The 20,504-nt window shown below is 33.3% G+C and overlaps 1 protein-coding gene across 1 annotated transcript; it reads right to left on the bottom strand.

Moving 5' to 3' along the window:
* Nucleotides 1-2,512: 2,512 nt before the first annotated feature.
* LOC110910886 (homeobox-leucine zipper protein MERISTEM L1) lies at nucleotides 2,513-8,492 on the bottom strand. The gene is made up of 12 exons (XM_022155463.2): nucleotides 8,226-8,492; nucleotides 7,426-7,639; nucleotides 6,909-7,026; nucleotides 5,728-5,916; nucleotides 5,173-5,619; nucleotides 4,987-5,088; nucleotides 4,610-4,810; nucleotides 4,327-4,501; nucleotides 3,941-4,212; nucleotides 3,761-3,856; nucleotides 3,315-3,692; nucleotides 2,513-2,935 (listed from the first exon to the last, which is right to left on the bottom strand). Exons 2-11 carry the CDS (start codon nucleotides 7,623-7,625, stop codon nucleotides 3,327-3,329), a joined length of 2,166 nt encoding a protein of 721 aa, XP_022011155.1. The 5' UTR covers nucleotides 7,626-7,639; nucleotides 8,226-8,492; the 3' UTR covers nucleotides 2,513-2,935; nucleotides 3,315-3,326.
* Nucleotides 8,493-20,504: the final 12,012 nt, after the last annotated feature.

Below are 20,504 nucleotides of genomic sequence, written 5' to 3' on the forward strand. Positions count from 1 at the left end.
GGATCCACCAAAACATCAAAAGCCAATAGGAGTGAAGTGGATCTATAAAACAAAATATGATGAAAAGGGAAATGTAGACAAATACAAAGCCAGATTAGTAGTAAAGGGATACAGGCAGAAATATGGTATAGATTATCAAGAAGTATTTGCACCCGTAATAAGATTCGAAACAGTTCGAATAGTATTAGCTTTGGCTGCACATTATGGATGGTATCTTCATCAAATGGATGTTAAGACAGCTTTTCTAAATGGAAAACTGAATGAACAAATCTACATAGAACAACCTCAAGGATACATTAAACACGGAGAAGAACGAAAGGTATGTCATCTCCAACGAGCTCTCTATGGTCTGAAACAAGCACCAAGAGCATGGTACAGCCGCATAGACTCGTACTTCTTACAAAATAAATTTAAGAAAAGTGCATATGAGCATACCTTATATATAAAAGATACTAACAAAGGAAAGTTAGTGATATGCCTATATGTTGATGATTTAATCATTGCAAGTGATTCCATGCACTTAATTACGGAATTCAAGGAGTCTATGAATAGAGAATTCGAAATGACTGATATGGGAAGATTACACTATTTTTTGGGCATGGAAGTACTTTATGAAGATGGAAATATCATATTGTCCCAAAGAAAGTATATGAAAAACTTGTTGGATAAATATAAAATGACACAATGCAACTCTGTTTCTACACCTATGGAATATGGTTTGAAATTATCAAAGGATGATCCGGAAGAGTTTGTAGACGAAGGGGTGTATCGAAGCCTAATAGGAAGTTTGATGTACCTTACTAACACAAGACCAGACATCATGTTTGCGGTCAGCAAAGTTAGCAGATTTATGGAGAGTCCAAGGAGAAATCACTGGGAAGCAGCTAAACGAATACTTAGATACATCAAAGGAACACAAGATCAAGGGATTACATACTCCAAGGGAGGAAAAAAGGTTCTTGTAGGTTTTAGTGATAGTGACTATGCAGGAGATATGGATGATAGCAAAAGCACCTCTGGATATATATTTCACTTAGGTTCTGGTCCCATCTCATGGCAGTCAAAGAAACAAAAGGTAGTGGCTTTGTCTTCAACGGAAGCAGAATACATGGCTTTGTCATTAGCAGGTTGTCAGGCACTATGGATCAAAGGAATTTTGGATGATTTGCAAGACAATAACGATTCTCCAATTCCTTTATACTGTGATAATAAGTCCACAATATGTTTGGCTAGGGATCCCGTTTATCATGGGAAGAGCAAACATATAAGGGTCAAATATCACTTTATCAGAGATCTTGTCAAGAAAAGGGAATTAAATGTGATCTTCTGCGCAACAAAAGATCAGATAGCTGATATTATGACAAAAGCATTACAACCAAGGGACTTCATTAGACTTAAAGAGCTTCTTCGTATGTCATTAGAAGTAATCTAGCTTACGGGAGGGTGTTAGACATATAAGTATACATATATGTCCGGTATTATATGTCTACAAATATATATGCATATAAGCTAGATATATATGTCCGGTATTATTATTTATTTTAGGGTAGTTATAATATTCCTATGTTTTGTACGTATATATATCAACATTAACAGATCTGTAAAATTATCAATTCATTTTATGAACATTATCGCTTAGAACTTTCTGCAGAATCAAGTTCTATCATTCAAAGATTTCCAACAGCTATGAGTTCTTCAAAAATTACAGTTGGACACAGATAATTTTAGTAAGGATGGACCATGATCCATAACGATATCAACCAGAATATAAACATCTAGACAGAATATGGATGAACCCATTGACTAGATAAACTATGTTATTAAGGGTGCCTCTACTAAGGCAAGTTGGTATACACATTCATAAATGGAAAACCATCTCAATCAATTACAGTATGACAGAATTGCAAATCGTCCTCGTACTAAATAGTTAGGCGGACGTTGAAAAGACTAGATATAAAGGAAGATGATTCTAGTAACATATATTAAGTTTTAAATTAGAGAAAATGTAACGGAAACATTAAACTCGGTCAAAATAACTAGGTAGGATATTTCAACAATGTAATATAATGAACAAAATTACTAAAATACATCAGTTATGTATTTCGTATAAGCTATGGTACGTTTTCACTCTTTTTCGTCTTTCCACCGGATCCACCTACAAGCCGGCAACTCAAGTTACCGATGCCGATTTATCAATATAAATAGATTTGGTGGTTTTATATGGAGATCTTTTATTGACACGCCTCATTTCAAATCTATGGATGCATCAATTCGCGAATGGAGATCTTTTATTGATACGCCTTATTTCAAATCTATGGATGCATCAATTCGCGAATGGAGATCTTTTATTGATACGCCTTATTTCAAATCTATGGATGCATTGATTCGCGAATTTACTATTTGATCAAATTCATTACCCTATACGAACTTGTCTAAGCTTAAAATACGTTTTAGTTTTTAGCATGTATGGAGGCAAAAAGCAAAAGGGCAAAAATTATATGAGAAACAAATCAAAACCTGAAATTCCTTTCCTAAGATAATACCAAAAAAAAAACCATATTGGCAGCAATAGTTGCAACCAGTTGCTACAAGCATGCTGCCAATTGACTTCATATTCAAAATCCTTACGACTGGAACTTAATGCCTTACATAGATCCTAAAGCAAAACAAAACAAAACATTTGGAAGGATTAACTAGAATTCACTGGACAAGATGTAAGTTTACTCTTTGATCTTCTAGATAGGCATAGTCAATGCCCGAACCTACAATCCATGAAATGAAGGAAATGGTCTGCTGATCATGTTGCATCAGATCAACACGCCATCTCCATATGTCCATGGATCGTCAAGGTGCGTTCTTGACTCCATCCATCCGTTTGAGAAGATTAAAGAGAAACATAGCCCGCCTAGATCATTCGCTCTTCCCCGCCATGGCACTGCAATGTACACAAATTATGGGTAGATATTAGAACATATTTTGTTAACCACAATTGACAATAATAACTAGTGTTTATAGCTTTTAGTATATAGAATAATACAAAATTTGGTCACCTTTTATGATTTTCCTTTTCTTTACTGTTAATACGGATAATTAGGAATGCATACTAGCTTTAAAATAGAATGTATTCCATAAATTAACAATGATATATAGAGAGTACGACAAGACTTTATTATTCGACAAAGGAAAACAAGACGATAAATAGGAAAAGCTATCTAGGTTGACTTAGCTAGACGGGCTAACCGAAAGCACAGTGTAAAAAAGAGCTAATAACTTATTATGCTAACATAATCAAGAGAGGTTAATAATTGCCTTACCATTTATAATGCTCACAGATTGTTAGGAGCTAGTGCACATTTGATCCTTTCAGTTGTGCACTTAATTAGAGTATTAACTGTCGTCACCGATCCTAGTGATAATTTGGCAGTAGGAGCTGAATCAAATAAAATCTGGAGCCCGGTCGTGATTATTGATCCACCAGTTCCAACCTCAAGAACTCCACTTTCATACCGTCCAGGTCCATCAGGAAGTATGGCGAAACCAGATGGTAACAATGCAACATAATCTGGATCACCCCCACTTAATATAACATTCAGCGATGCAACGTCTATTGGCGCATATACAACATATGATCCCGTAGAATCAGTTAAACTCTCTTGTAGCATAATCATGTTGTGGTGGATTGAATTTGCACTCTACAACATAAAACAAGTTGAAAGTTATATGATGATCATTAGTTGTGTTATGCAGTTTTAGAACTTACATTTACACGCAGAAGGGAAACACAGTTTCCTGGATCGCGACCGCTGGGAATGTGCACAATTTCTTGAACCAGTACAGAATTTAATAGAGGGTCCCACTTGATATAAAACATAAAACTGATAAGCTAACCGCATATTATAATTAAGTATATGATCTTTTAAGGATTTTCGTTAATCATTACCTCGCCCCTAGTGTTCTCATCGTGAAGATAGTTGAAACTCTGTCTTGGTGGAACTGGTAACCAAAATGAAGTTGCAGCACTTAGAACAAGACCAGTAGGTCTTCCTGGATCATCCACATTTTTTCGAGTCATTATCCGAACATCATCCAGACCAGTTCCAGATAAAGTAGTCCATGTGTGGGCAGACGAAGCACCAACCCCGCAACAATAGCTCAAAACCATTCTCTGGGCTAACTTTAGCATACTCTTTCTCCCTTCTAGAGTCATCATAACTATCAAATGAATGAACAAAATCGTTTATTTTATGAAATAGAGAATATTAGAAAAGCTGTTAATTTCTTCTAATTAGGAAAGAATAGAATGTGAACAAATTGAGATATACTTGCCTCCTACTTCTCCTGTTGGAAGATTGTTAGCCATTGCGTTCGCAAGTCGTTCACATTGTCTTTCTAAAGATGCTACCCATCTTTTTGCACCAAATGCTAGACCAGAGTTTACTAGCACCTTATAGATATCATGAATGTGCCCATTATCAACTTCAATATGCTCAACCCAAGTTACCTAGAAGTGGCAATTAAACATGAATTCGCGAATTTAACCTACTTTCGCATTTGCATTTATTGCACATCAAAGTTATTTAAGTTTTGACGTAAAACTAGTTGTACGTACATTTGAATAGCCATCGGGAAGCTCTTGAATCAAACAGCCCGAAGGCCTTCTTCTACATCTTACTACTGACGATGAACGCAAATTATCCAAGGATACATCAACCACGACCCATGTTCCATCATCAAGTTGTTTACAATACCTAACAAAGTAGTTTTCTCGCGTTGCAATGAGTGGAGAAGGAACTTGATACTCTGCTACCATCTACACAAACCGATCGTTGTTTTAAGGTTAATATAGATATACAATAAGATTTGGTGTTTTGCTACCATCTACAAAAACCGATCGTTGTTTTAAGGTTAATATAGATACAATACGATTTGGTGTTTTTAATAGTTAAGGTATAACTCCACAAGACATTAAATGACTAGCCCCCTTACCACTTGCATAGCTCCATTATAACTGCCAGCTACTCCAGTTGAAAGTACTTCTAGAGTCATTGCTCTTGAAACAATGCCACAAAACACATTTGACCATTGATTCTGAAAATTCATTGTTAGATTAATGAGTTCACAAATTATAAGATTGTTAGACTTAAAAAGATTGTATATTCATTAAAAGTATACCGCATCCATTAGAACTTCCACAAGCGCTATATGATTCATGATGACAACTGTGGATTCCCTTGAAGCTTCAGATTTCAGTCCCATTGGTTTCGGTCCAATGCCCCTAGGAAATGACCGCTGATACTCTTCTTCATTTAAGGTCACTTGAGATGATTCATCTGAGACTGAGACCCATAAGGGCTCACCAACCTGAGCCATTCTGATCAGTTCCTCCATGGCAGCAATAGCAAGCTCAATAATAACCGGCTTCTCAGTAGGCCCAGCCATGGACTGGAGAAGCTGGTGATCATTTGCTCCAAACGTTTCTCCTACCAATCCTTGTTGTGGGTTAAAACTAGCTGACATTGGTAAGTCAAGGGTGCGAGAAGGTCCATGAGATGAAGCATCAGGGTAAGTGAGCATCGGCCTGCCAACGTATTTTGCAGCAATTCCAGATAGCCTATCAATCTATCAGGGGAAAAAATAAGGTTGGTTAACTTAAAGAAATTATAGAAGCTATACAAGCCCCACTTGACATGTGAGGAAAAAAAATTCTTATGATAAAAACTAACATACCTCTTCTCGTAGACGAGTATTTTCAACCCTTAATTGTTGTTCGTCATAAGACATTTCCCCCATAGCAGCTGGTCCTCCACAGTTAGGACACGCGACATTGGCGAGAACTTCCTTCAACCGCATGTTCTCAGCTCGGAGTTTTTCATTTTCATTTCTCAGTTGTGTGTTATCGTAGCGTTCATGCTGAGCCTGATTAGAAAAGAAATGAAAAAGGCATATTTGAGAAGTTATAGCTTATTTAAAAATTCATGTGGAAGTGCAAGCATTGTTCAAAATTATCTAGGTACATTTCAATCCAAGTAATTGATTCCATTAACTCATCACACACGAAAATGGAAAGAAAAAAGTAGATTTGTTGTTGCTATATATACATACATACATATAAATTAATGTGTACAAAGTAGCCAATTGATGTTTGATTTTCAAAGTAATGCATGATTGTATATAATCAGCAAAACCAACTTTTCTTGATATAGGATCACTAGACTCAACACCTTGTCTTAATTACTTTTGTTCAAGTTATCTAATAAGCAAAGATCAATATTATAAAGAAGTCCTCTCAAAGTTAGCACATGAACATTCAGTTGACACAGATCATAACAGAATTTTTCTAGTTTCTCGGTGGTCTAGCAAAATGATAAGTGTTTCTAAGAGGTTTTTGGGAGTGTTTTTTTTTGTTTCTTGGGAGTTCGCTACCCAAGGTAGCTAACTCTAAAAAAAAATCATACTTCAGATATTCACGTGACAAACGAACGAACTGTTTGAATACCCTTATTGACATTGCAAAACTAAAAAAAATGAGCACGCTCCTTTGACTAGCAAACTCCATGAAAATCAAAACAAGTTCAAAACCCTCCTATAAACGCCTATGATTTTGCTAAAACACCTAGAAAAAAATCACCATTAGAAAATTACATGGAACATATATAGAAAACCCTTCCTATACATGTGACATTACATGGAAAGTTACAACGTGTGACTTTCGTCGCTTACATGTGATAAAACATTACTTAATCATACCTTAATGAAACGCTTGTTTCTAATTCACAACTGACCCATTACATTAAGTGAGGTGATTCGGGATCATACGATATATTACCACACAAATATATTAATCTGTCCGTGCACAAACTCGCCCTAATTATTCATCATACCACAAATGTTAGTTTTGTGCAAGTTACCTTCATTTGAGTTCGTTTGTTCTGGAACCAAAATTTAACTTGCAATGGCTCTAAGGATAGTCTTCTGCCAAGGTCCTTTCTTTGCTTATCATCTGGATGAGGACACTCTTTAAAAAACCTACATTGAATATAAACAATAATGATCAAGAAATATATATAAAGCTGGGTCAAACTAGTTCTCCTCTACTTAGTTTCTGTATACATTTTGATGGTCTCAGGGAGTCTAGCAAAATTCGTTGCACCACCCTTCACTTCAATTTTCGATAGTTAATAGATTTTTTTCAAAGAAATCCTCTTACTACTTGAGAATAAAATTAAAATCAATAGTAAATTTAGCCCCTTTCTAAGCTTTGTTAAAGCAAAGCATACATATCAGTTGGAGACTTTTTTTTTTTTTTTTTTTTTTATTAAAGGGGCGGTACACAGGCAAATTTTATTAATAAATATCAGCGGATTTAAGTTACCTATCGGTCAAACCAACAAAATTAATGAAGATTAGGCAAATTGAATAACTTACGCTTCCAATTCTTGGATTTGATGTTGAGTATGGCGATGGTAACGTTTCTTTTTGTTGCGACGCTGATTAGGATCTTGATCGTCGCCCGAAGGAGCTTCCATGTTGCTATCATGATCTTCATCTCTAAGCATATCAAGATTATTTTCCGGTGTACCAAGAGGATGATGATGAAGATTCTCAAACATATTTGGTTGATACATATCTCCTTTCAAGGCTGTTTATGATACAAAGAGTGTAACTTGAAATTGATTATACAAATTTCTTGAAACAAAAAACTATATGACATGTGTATTTAAGTTATGTAGAAATAAATATTGGTACGAATCACATTTCTACTGAAATCAAAAAACAAAATTTAATCAATCTGAATTAAATAAGAGAGAGGATTATAGACTTACAAAAATATAAAATATTAACCAGAAATTTGCACACATAAACACAAACGACATATATAGATACATTTATTTTTGTTTGAGGACTCTTTATTCTTTGAAGAAAAAGTCAACCTTTTAGTGACTAGTTAATCTTTTGAATCTCTCTCTCTCTCCGTTGAAATGACAATTTCTTTTTTTTTTTTTTTTTCTAACAACCCATCTGTCTGTACTTTTAAGTAGTCTATACAAAGACCTGATGTGAGGAATTTTAGCCCCGATTTAATAGAAAATGTTTTTCAAAAAAAAAAAAACCAAACCACTATAATCTTTGTTTTTTCACACAAAAACTAAAACTGAATGTGTTGTGTGTTGGAACCAATCCAACTTGTTACATATGAAAGTGAAGAGGATGTTAAAGAACCTTACTGGATTTTTTATTTCTTGTTTTGTAGAAACTTAGAGTTAAAGATCTGGTATTCGCAGATGAATGCCAAGGGAAACCACTTTCAAGATAGCAAAAAGAGTGGTTTTCAGGCGATATATGATGGATGATCGCCTAATTTGTTTGTGAACAACTCATAGAGAGTGTGTGTGTGTTAGAGAGAGAGAGAGAGAGAGAGAGAGAGAGAGAGAGAGGGAGAGGGAGGAGGAGGGTGGATGAAAGGAAGAGGTTGGAGAATTGAAGATATGACAGCCAGAGAAAGGATTTAATGCAGAGGGTATTGAGGATATGCAATTGCATTAATGAAGGATTGAAGCTTTTATTACTATTAGAGAGAGATTGCATATCTATATTTATTTATTTTTTTTAAACAAAAAACTAACTTACGCGCTTATATATATAAAGGTAACAGCGGAACCGATAAAGGGTCAAGAGGGTCCATCGTCAAACGTAGAAAAGTTCGCTATGTAAAAATGAGTTTGTTGAGAAGAACGTGAAGCTAACGCTTCTAAATTATTGTTTGTTGAGAAGAAAATGTGAATTTTAAGATACAAAAACCAGATTTTTTTATATTAAAACATGAATTTTTATGCGGTATGTAAAAAATAAATAAATTACTCCGCGACTCTTGCATTTTATTAGGACGAAAGCATGGGTTTTCATTACTATATGTTAAAACAAATTCTATGCGGACCCTTTGACCGAGATTCTATTTCTAGTTCCGTCACTTTCTATGAAACATAAATTTAAACTTTTAGAATCAAACGAATGATGTTGTTTTTAATAGGAAGCAAACGAATCTGACACGTCTGAAGGAGGAAGTAAGACGTTTCTTTGGATAAAACATAGGGCAAAATACAACGCTTTAACGTGGGACGATTGGAGTAATTTTAATTTATCATGTATAACAGTGTGATGTAATCGTGTGTTGAAAATTTCTGGTGAACTATCTACTAATTCCGAGTTAACATCTGTTACCTGAATTTGAATAAATGATTTGCTTTGCCTTTCAAAAAAAAAAAAAAAAAATCTTGAAGTTAACCTCGTTTGATGCTTGCCTGGTGTGAAAAGAGAGATTGAGCGTTTCTTTGAAAAGAGAGATTGAGCGTTTCTTTAGGACAGTATCTACGTTTCTTTAGATTGTCTTCATAATTTTTCCTTTTTTCTTACCTTTTTCCAGAAAATTTTACATCCCATATAATTGTTATATTTTGTGAAGATGGAAAATAATTAAAGCACTATTGCTGATAATCATGTTTGTAATTAACTAGCAGTATATATTATATATTCACTGAATGTGAAAGTTAATTAATAAATATATTTTATCCATTCTTATCGTTATAATTATTGAAGATGAAAGTTAACTAATAAATTTTGCCACTAGTTAGATTTACATTTTTCATATATATTAGATAAAATAAATTATGTATGTTAGAGGTTGAGCTATTCGCACAACAAAATAAATCATTCATTCAGATAACATTTAAAAAAAGGGTAACGAAATAAAAAAAAAAACGTAAATTTTTTTCAAAATATACACTACCGTCGGAGCATTTATCGAAGCGTTAAGAGGTCAATAGTTAGATTTACATTTCATAATATATTAGATAAAATAAATTATATTAAAAAAGTTCAGATTTTATCCGCCCCTGCATTCATTTTTTGAGTCCCACAAGATATATAAAAGTAAAAGAAAAAGGTATCCATATAACGGTTATTGTTTGTAACTCTTTATTTTCACAAATCAAAAGCGAAATTTTTCATTCTAATCAACAGGACAAATTACATAAGGATAGCAGGTAGACAGATAACAATAAAAAAAAACATATAAACAAATCAGTTTGATAGTTTTTGTAAACATAGCATAGCATATGTATGTAAGAAAGTATAACATTTATAAACCACGAATATATATATTAGTTAAACAATTCAGATTTGTTATTAGTGTTCTTGTAATAACTTATTGTTTTGTGTGGGCGTTTTGTGTGCTCTTATACATGCTTAACACAATTTAACTGTGTGTCATGTATGCATGTATCCATGAATAAGTGAAATTTATCTAGAGAATCGTAAAAAGGTGGAGAAAAAATAGAAGTAATATGAGACTTTAGGTTGTTTTAGTATATGTTTTGTAACTAGTTTAAGTCCCATGTAGCTCTCATAATAAATTTAATTATTTAACAATGTTGAAAGAAAATTTTTACATAAGATTTTAAATAAAAGAAATGTTTCATTACTAATTTTGATTTTAATGTTAATGAGGTGATTATGCTTATTAAATGAAAATTGGTTTAAACTTATTTAGTTAAATCAAGTTTGGTTTAAATTTATTATTAGTTACTGAATTTAAATTTAAATTAAACTCGAAAATGATTTCCTACTATATACAATTTGATTAAAAACATATAATTATTTGATAAGTTAGGAAATGTATAAATATTAATAATTTGTTTTTAATCTTAAATTTTAAATCAAATTTTGTAATAAGGAATGATTAATTATGGAATTTAAATTTGAATTAGAGTCGAAACCATTTACTACTTCAAAAATTTTAAATTCAATCCAATTGATAATTAAGGAAAAATTAGTTATTATATTTGTTTTTAATGTTAATGATATTATTACTTTTTTAACATCAATTTTTAGTTCATAATTAAGGAAAAAATTTAAATATATATTCAAGATTCAATGAACAAACTTTAAATAACAATGTTGTGATCAAACTTTTGTTTTTTCCCTCCTAAACATATTAATAATGGATTAAGAGGTTGTCATGTGACACTTAATAGTCTATATGAACGTTAATTTGACTAAAGTTTGTTTTTATTTATTATAATGTATAGATTAAATAGGATATTGAAATTAACTAAAAGGTATTTGGTAAAGTTACGTATGTTCCTCTTCCTTGCATCAACACCTACTTTTTCAAATACCATAGTAAGCAAACACCTCATTAAAAGATGTGAGTTATTTGCGAGATATTTTTAGAACTAGAATATCTTTTTTTTATTTGAAAGGTGGGAATTATTTGCGAATGTCGGGAGGTCTAACATATGTTATTTTAACCGGGTTTGCGCTAGAGAGCCCCCTCGCATAATAGATCCCCAATTTAAACCCCTTAATGAGAAACCCTATCACCAAGACTCGAACTTGAGACCTTGAGGGAAAAACTCACCCGGACCCACCATAAGTGGAACTTAAATACCCGTGGTCACTATAGAGCACTAGTGATGGTTAGAACTAAAATATCTTGATAATACTTAATATTGGGGTAAAGATAGTGTAAAAAGGGCCTAAAGTGTGAGAAGTGTATTATAACACTATATATAATACTATATAACACCATATAAACACCGTATAACAATATGTAACACCATATAATACCATATAACACTATGTAACACTATATATCATTATATAACACTATAGTTTGTCTGATAACATGTCTATGATAGATGTATAGTGTTATATTTGTTATATAATGATATATAGTGTTACATAGTGTTATATGGTATTATATGGTATTACATATTGTTATACGGTGTTTATATGGTGTTATATAGTATTATATATAGTGTTATAATACACTTCTCACACTTTGAGCACTTTTTACAGGATCCCCCACCTTGAAATCAATTATGTACAATCATAAAACAAACTTTTTTTTTCTTTTAAGAAGCCATCCGAATTTATTTTCTTTAAATAATACTTAATATTGAAATCAATTAAGTACTAACTTGGTTAACGACATTTTAATTGTACGTCATTTAAAAAAAATAAAACAAACTATTTTTTTTTCTTTTAAGAAGCCAACCTAATTTTTTTTCTTTACAGAAATTAAAGACAGCCGACATAGTAGATCCAGCTTGATTTTTACGTTCGAGTGTGATTGAAGATTAATGTGATTAATATGTGAACCTTGCATTTGCTTCACATGTCAACTTATACTGATTTTCTCATTTTCTACTTTCAGTTAATATTGTTCACAACATATAAACGGTAAATCAGTGTTAGGATACATGTGAATTAGCTAAATTTTTATATTCGTGGGTAATTATAATATTTACAATGCAGTGTAAACTCACATGAGAACTCATTGTAATTCACACGTGAATGAACATTGTGAATTAGCATTAATAAAAAATATTGGTGTTGCATCATACAATATAACAATAGTTTATTTAAATTTTTGGAACGATAGTCGTAGCCTAAGAACAAACTTTTTTAGTAAGGTTTCATATAAGATCAAACTTCCTCATTTTACAAAATGAACTCTTTTTCCCTTTACTAAGTTCATTTCGGGTATATTTGGATGAACTTTTTCATTTCTTCTTATTGACTTTCTAACCTCCTTATCTTCTTTTTAGAAAAGTCACAACCAAGCCCGCCACTTTTTCATTTCTTCTTTTCAATGCCCAAAAAACTCATTTTCACCTTATTACCCAAAGTGCATTTCATAAAAACTCATTTTCCAAAAAGTCAATAAGTCATAAGGAGGTAAAATAACCTCATCCAAGCATGGCCTTAGTAAGATTTTTAACAAATCAACATAAATGCTGATCTAGTTCTTTCAATTTGTCTTCTAGGTCCTGAAGTAGCATTTAACCATCATCTTAAAGTATATTGTCATTGTGTGTATAATGAAAAGTAATATGTTGAGATAAAATATTATAAAATGGTATTAACTAGGATTTATCACCCGCCGCGATGCGGCGGGGATCCATTCATATGTATCATACTTAATAAAATCCAAGTGTTTGTTATATCAACATTCCATAGTCACAACGCCTAGCTAGCCTATATATCAAGGATGTACAAAACGAAGCTATACAAAATAAAGCTATACAAAATGAATCTCACTGAAATCTAACTGAATTACTGCGGCTGCTTCTTCGGGTTTCTGTTCAAGAAGTAATCTCTGCAAAAAGACGTACATGATGATTTAACTAAACGTGTATGAAATAAAACATGACCCGAATAATTAATACCTTTTGAACATGAAAAAGCGCTACCATTTCCCAGTATTCCAGCTACAGTATCGATTATCACTTGTCTGTCTTTGTACGCACAAACTTGAATCAAAAAACATAAAATATATATAGTGCAACAGACAGTTTTGTTGTAGTCATACTAATCAATATATCCAAACATAAAAAAGCTTGTTATTGATAGTGATGCACATTTGGACTACAGTAATCTATCAGCAATCGCTAAATCAACCAAGAAACGCCTCAGCTTTGCCTCGACATCTGAATAAACTGGAATGTGATATAACCATCTAGAATTTCAAGCAGAATCATCATTCATGTTGCTGAAATGAGTGTTGCAGCGGCTTCTACGGAGCTTGAACGGAAACTCGGTTGGGCCGGTCTCTAAATCCAAATCGGTGGGGGCCGGAGTCTTAAAAATCAAATATTTTCGACTACAAAAAACAAAATTTCAGAAATTTTTGTTAAAATTAACACAACGCGCGAAAAATCGGCGGGAGTCAGGGCACTCCCGGGCCTCTATTATCCTCCGCCCATGTTGCGTGCTGCATATAACACTCTTGTATATAACACCATCAGTAGACAGCTTATAAAGCAAAGCAGTCGCAAATCATACACAACCACAACAAGCATGAAGGAAAAATTCCTTCAAATCAATCATTATGAAACAATTTTAATTTTTTTTAAGCATGCTTTCTGTCCACACGCACTCAACTTATAACCCATGTCTACTTCATGATATAATAAGAAAAAAAAAACGCTATTTTTTTTAGTCAGTACAATCAATTGAAATATTACCAATTTGGCGTTGAACCCTTTTATGTCTTAAATTATGCAATGCAGAACAAGGGAGAATGAACGTCGAATTGTAACCATTATCCCTCTTCCTGGAGCTTCTTTAATCGTATAAAATTATGGCTTCAAGTCTACAACTTCTCATGATGGAAGCACCTGCTGCAAGAACGAATAAAGAACAAATAACGTTCAGTTTTTAATCAAAGCCATGTATTCTTTAAATTAATGAATACAAGATTACATAGAAAAAAGTCATCATATGCATCCTTCCATATAATATAAACAAAGGGGAATCCAATATTTGATAAATTTATTATTTTTTATATATCTATAATTCAATAATTTACTCACCAACGTAATAGCAATGCACCTTGGGAATCTTGCATGATTGCTCAAGCTACATCGCACGTTTCATCACTATGAAAAGTAAAAATGCTCCCAGCAAAGCCATATTATACATTATGCATGCTTTCAATTTTAAAACATGGTACAATTATATAATAATTGAAAACACTTCACTGAAAAGAAAAGAGGTAAAAGAAGTTAACTTGTGTTCTTTGGAAAACACTTTACATCAGAGTTGCGGAATTCATTCGATATAGGTGTAAAAGAAAGTTGATGCAGAACCTACAAGCAAATCAATGAATTAAAAAAGCTGAAAAATTATGTGAACTGTCGATAAGAACCTCTTTGTAGACCAATGGCATAAGCATGAACACGTATACTTTAGTTCGTTAAACTGAGCCTAAAAGACATGTAGAATTTTCAATCCAGAACATCACCAAAGAAGTTGTGACCAACTCAATGAGCAGCTTTCAACTCGTTTTTCGGTGATTTGCTATAGTCAATTATGCTCCTAATTCCCCAAAACTTAACAAAACGAAACCCATAAATGAAGCACATATGTTAGAACATTGAGTTGAAACTCCCTGCAGTGAAGTCAACCATTTGGAGATTGACCATAATTTTGCCGGAACCCTAACGGCCATCATCGGAGGCGACAAGATGCCCAAATACCCTGTGCGACAAAGTTTAAATATTGTTCGAGAAAATAAACATCAACAACAAACACTACAAAAATTATACGTAACAACGGCATCACCATAAAAAAACCATCGACGTTAGCATCAAAACCCTAATTACTAAACATCTAAAGGTGAATTTCAAACTTAGAAGAGCAAACCTAAACCTGGTTTGTTGGTGGGTTATCACAAGTATCTGTAAGAGAAGTGAAATTAAACAACCAGGTATCCACGTTGGTTTCTTCGCGACTTCGCCGCCGGTTTCTTTGCCATCTGCTTGTGGTGGTGGAATTGTGGCGTATAACCAGGGGGAGAAGAAAGAAGATATGTATGGTTTAGGACACGTACACCTCAGAGGACACCTGTCTTTAGCAGCAAAAGTTACAAACAGAAAAACCTAAGGTATATGCGCAAAGGGTACAACATGTATATGCATAAGCATGTTGCAAATTTATACTTTATAATATAATGACAAAAAATTTCCATCATTTGTTCCCTCATTTATCTCATCTCACTTTCACTTTGATATATATATATATATATATATATATATATATATATATATATATATATATATATATAGGGTTGGTTAACGTACAGTTTGTGTTAACATACGGTGCGTACGAGATTGATTTTCATCATGCGAGTTTTTTTATAACATACGATTTCTTACTTTCTATAACATGCGATTTCTTTTTCTTCAACATGCGATTTTTTAACATGAACAGCATGCGATTTTGAAGTTTATACACCATGCGACATTTTTATATAACATGCGATTTGAGTTTATAACGTGCGATCTTCAAATCTCGTACGATCGCACGATAAGCCATATTATACATTACACTTTCACTATATATATATATATATATATATATATATATAGAGTGGGGATCCTGCGGAAAGTGTGTTTTTCCTAGAAAGTGTAGGAAGCGATCTAGGCCATCAGATGGGTGTGTTTAATGGTTGAGATCATTTTGGTGGCATTTTGGGTAATATACATGTCTTTAAAATAGGCTGATTTAATTGATTGGGGGGTAAACCTGTCATTTAAGTTGTTTTAAATAAGGAAATAACTACCAATCATAAAATCACCTCCAAAAATGTCGCAATTTTTTTTCTCTCTCTCTAATCCCTCACATTTGAAAACACCAAATCATACAAAAAATAACGATAAATCAGATATCGATGTGTTCATAGTAGTGTGTTTTAGCGATAAAACACAATGTGACGAACTAGTGACTGACTGCTAAAACACAACATCAAGAATGCCAACTGATAAAACACAACGTGAACCAGTAACTAATAAAACACAACATCAAGAATGCCAAAATCATATAAACCATTAACTGATTGATAAAACACATTGTGATGAAATGGTAACTGAAACCAGTAACTACTAAAACACATTGTGATGAAACCAGTAACTGATAAAACACAACGTGAACCAGTAACGGATAAAATACAACATCAAGAATGCAAAAAATCATATCAACTAGTAACTGATAAGACACATTGTGATGAAACAGTAACTGAAACCAGTAACTTCTAAAACACATCGTGATGAACCCAGTAACTGATAAAACACAACATGAAGAAATTGTTAATGATTTGAACTTCGTAATTTAAAGTAACTGCCCTTTTAAAATCGTAATGATTTGAAATAGTCAAAGAGATATACGTTTCCATAAATATCTGGATAGTTAGTTTAGGATATATAATATTCCAAAATTAAATTAATAATTAATTACCATAATGCCCTTTTGAATAAAAAACTAAAAGCCACATGTGACCTCCCTCCTTCCTAGACTTTCTAGGAAACTTACGCTTTCTAGCCAACTCCTACTCTATATATATAGATGGATAGGGTAAAATGAAAACTTATACGAGTTGTGAGAACTGAAAGAACTAGGCCTTACGAAAGGTTTTTTCAAAAAAAAAATTACCCAAAATCTTTAAAAAATCAAATTTTCCCCAAAAAAAACTAGTTTTTTGTTAATTTACGGCAGCCGTAAATGCTGTAAAAAGTGATGTCATGCTTATGTCATCAGCTTTTTACAGCTGATGTAAGTGGCTGAAAAACACCACTTAGATATCTTTTTGACGGAAGTGTTTTGTATAATTTTAAGTTCTCACAACTCGGAAGGGTTTTATATATACATATATATATATATATATATAGGAACGTGATCAGGAGAAAACGCCCAAAAGTGTGAGAACGGTGAGAACGCATCCTGGCCCAACACGTGGCGCGGGACATGATCAGGGTCCGAGAGGTTTTTGTCTTTTTAGTATTCTTCTCCTTTCCCGATTTTCGTGTTTGACATGCTGCATTATTTTTTTGTGCAAGATAATTTTGGCGTTATATAGAATCATTAATTACTTGGCGTTTTACTGTTTTTCTCATATTTCTTCTCGTTGAATTAATTCTTTTTGTGTCACATGGTTAAATTTTTTGGCGTTATGGCTTTTTCCATGTCATTTTTTGGCGTTTTGGGTCTTTTTGTTAATAACTGATTTACAATAATACGAAATCAAAATAAACTAATAGTCTTCCGTGGGTGGGATTACATCAGAGATGTACTCATCGCTTTGTTCATCACTTTCTTCAGATTCATCGTCATCAAATTTTAGATTTGTGTATAACGTCATTAGCTCGTCTCTTCTTTGTTGCAGCCTATTCTTGAATATCACTGTATTCTTGGATTTTGGCTCGTTATTCTTGGATTTTGGACCGTTTTAAGGTGCTAAATCAAAGAGTTGTTCAATGATAAATAGCAACCATGTCTTTAACATTTCTTCCACTGGAAATGAATATTGCACCGCGTTTTTATAAGTCACTTCAAGCGTTCCTTCTTCCTCATGCATCACCCAACTGCTAAGTTTTGGTAGAGGAGTATCGTCAATATCATCATCATCTTCTGCCTGAAATTTTCTCTTCAGTCTTTTTATTACAGTTCGGGTTCTTTCACAATCGTTGGCCATTGGAACCCCAAGGACCAGGATATCCCTCTGAACCCCTTCATTCATTCCAAGCATGGCTTTGATTGTCCTTACCTTTACCATTCTCTTATCAGAGAACTTTATGATGAATCGTTACTCTTTCCTTTCAAACCTCCATGCAATAACCTTAGCCATTTTTAAAGTTTTTGGCGTTTTAGTCAATGTTTTTGGCGTGTTTGAGCTTGTGTTCTCATGGTCTTCTTTTATATTGACTTTTTTTCCCGCGCATGACAGGTAATTATGGCGTTTTGAAAAAGATAAATTAATTTAATTCCCCAAGTATTTTGCTTTCAATATAATAAATGTTAGTAATTATGTTTTCCGTCGTTTCATTTTACTGTTTTTGCAGTTACCGTGTTTTGTTTTCAGACTCAACTGTTTTTATGGTGTAACACGTCTAATCTTGACGGCTGTAATTATGGCGTTTTGTTTTCCAATGGCGCTTAGATGACGATTGGACTTTTTGTTTTATATTCTTTGCACATTGTTTCACGCTTTTTTTTATAATAGTAGTTGTTCAAAATAATTTTATTATAGTTTGGTAGTTTTTTTGGGGCGTTTTTATGGCATCATGGCGTTTTACAAGCATTTGCTCATTTTGGCGTTTTATTATATTTTTTATTATAGTATTAATGTACTTTTGTTTGTTAATTAACCGAAATTACAAAACAAACAACAAATAAAGAAAATTTAAAAAAAAGCATAATAGAAGCAATTTATGATCTAAATCTTCAGTGTCATCAGTCTCTTTTTTTTATTTTGAAGCTACAAGAACTGTCACAAATAAATGGCGTTTTGGGTTTGGCGTGATTTATTTTCTTTGTTCATGTGTTGAAGTGTCTTTGTGGATGTTGGAGATATAGATCAACCCTTTGTGGGTGGATGCTTTCTGCCCGTCGTCTTCATTATAATCATCGAGGCCAAAGTAGCATTTACACTGGTATAGGTCTCTTCTAATCATCCAAACCTTCTTTAAGAACAAAGATGACAGAATGACATATGGGTGTCATCGGCCCTTCTTTTTTGAATTTTGTCCATCTCATGCAGCAAAATCTTACTACACTCACGTAATAAATCATTCAGCGAAACTTCATGCAGAACATTACTGGGTATCAAAGAAAAGATGTTTGCCATCGTTGTATTTTTTGGCGTTTTACATTGAGTTGTATTTTTTTAGGAATCACTGTGTTTATTGTTTGTTTGTTTTTTTTTTTTGTGATAAACGGAAGGTGGTGAGATATTTCTATTTATAGAATTTTTTTTGGCGCGTAGTTTAGGCGGGATATTATTTTTATAACATAAAATGTGTTAATCCGGATGGAAGGTTTGGCGTTATATATTATGGCGTTTCATATTTTGTGGCGTTTTTTGTAGTCAGAGAGCTTAAATTAAAACACAGAAAAAAGTACGCAGTGATAAAATTGGCGTTTTGTATTTATTTGACGTTTTATTTTTCAATGGCGTTTATGTAAGAAATGATGTTTTACCTTTTTTTGCCCTTAATGAAGCGCGTCCACGTAATAAAATTGATGTTATTTACAAAAACGCCACCACGCCAATCTAGTCCATAGATTGTTTTGATCGGACGATCCATAAGCGTTCTCACCGTTCTCACACTTTCTACCATTTTCTCTAAATCCTGACCCCATATATATATATATATATATATATATATATATATATATATATATATATATATATAGGTAAAGAGTAAAATACAAATGCGCTTATCGTACGATACGTACGCGATCATCCCAGCCGTTCGATCAGGCGCAGATCTGGTGCGAATTCAATACATATCGCATGTGAAAAAATGGTTAGCATTGGGTAGTGTGAAAAATGGCATGGGGTGTGTAGATGGACAAAATCGCATGTGGAAGATTTGAATATCGCATGTGAAAAAAATGGCATGGGGTAATGTGAAAAATGGCATGGGGTGTGTAGAATCGCATGTGGAAGATTGAATATCGCATGTGAAAAAATGGCTAGCATGGGGTAATGTGAAAAATGGCATGGGGTGTGTAGAATCGCATGTGGAATATTGAATATCGCATGTGAAAAAATGGCTAGCATGGGGTAATGTGAAAAATGGCATGGGGTGTGTAGAATCGCATGTGGAAAATTGAATATCGCATGTGAAAAAATGGCTAGCATTGGGGTAATGTGAAAAATGGCATGGGGTGTGTAGAATCGCATGTGGAAAATTGAATATCGCATGTGAAAAATGGTTGGCATGGGGTAATGTGAAAAATGGCATGGGGTGTGTAGATGGAGAAAATCACATGTGGAAGATTGAATTCGCACAACTCAGTTCGCATGGGAGATGAAGATCTGACGGCTAGGGTTATCGCGTACGTAATGTACGATAAGCCCTATTGTACGTTAACCGGCCTCTATATATATATATATATAGAGTAGGGTTCCTACGGAAAGTGTGTTTTTCCTAGAAAGTCTA

Source organism: Helianthus annuus, chromosome 15 (genome assembly GCF_002127325.2).
Source record: "Helianthus annuus cultivar XRQ/B chromosome 15, HanXRQr2.0-SUNRISE, whole genome shotgun sequence".
NCBI classification, from domain to species: Eukaryota; Viridiplantae; Streptophyta; class Magnoliopsida; order Asterales; family Asteraceae; genus Helianthus; species Helianthus annuus.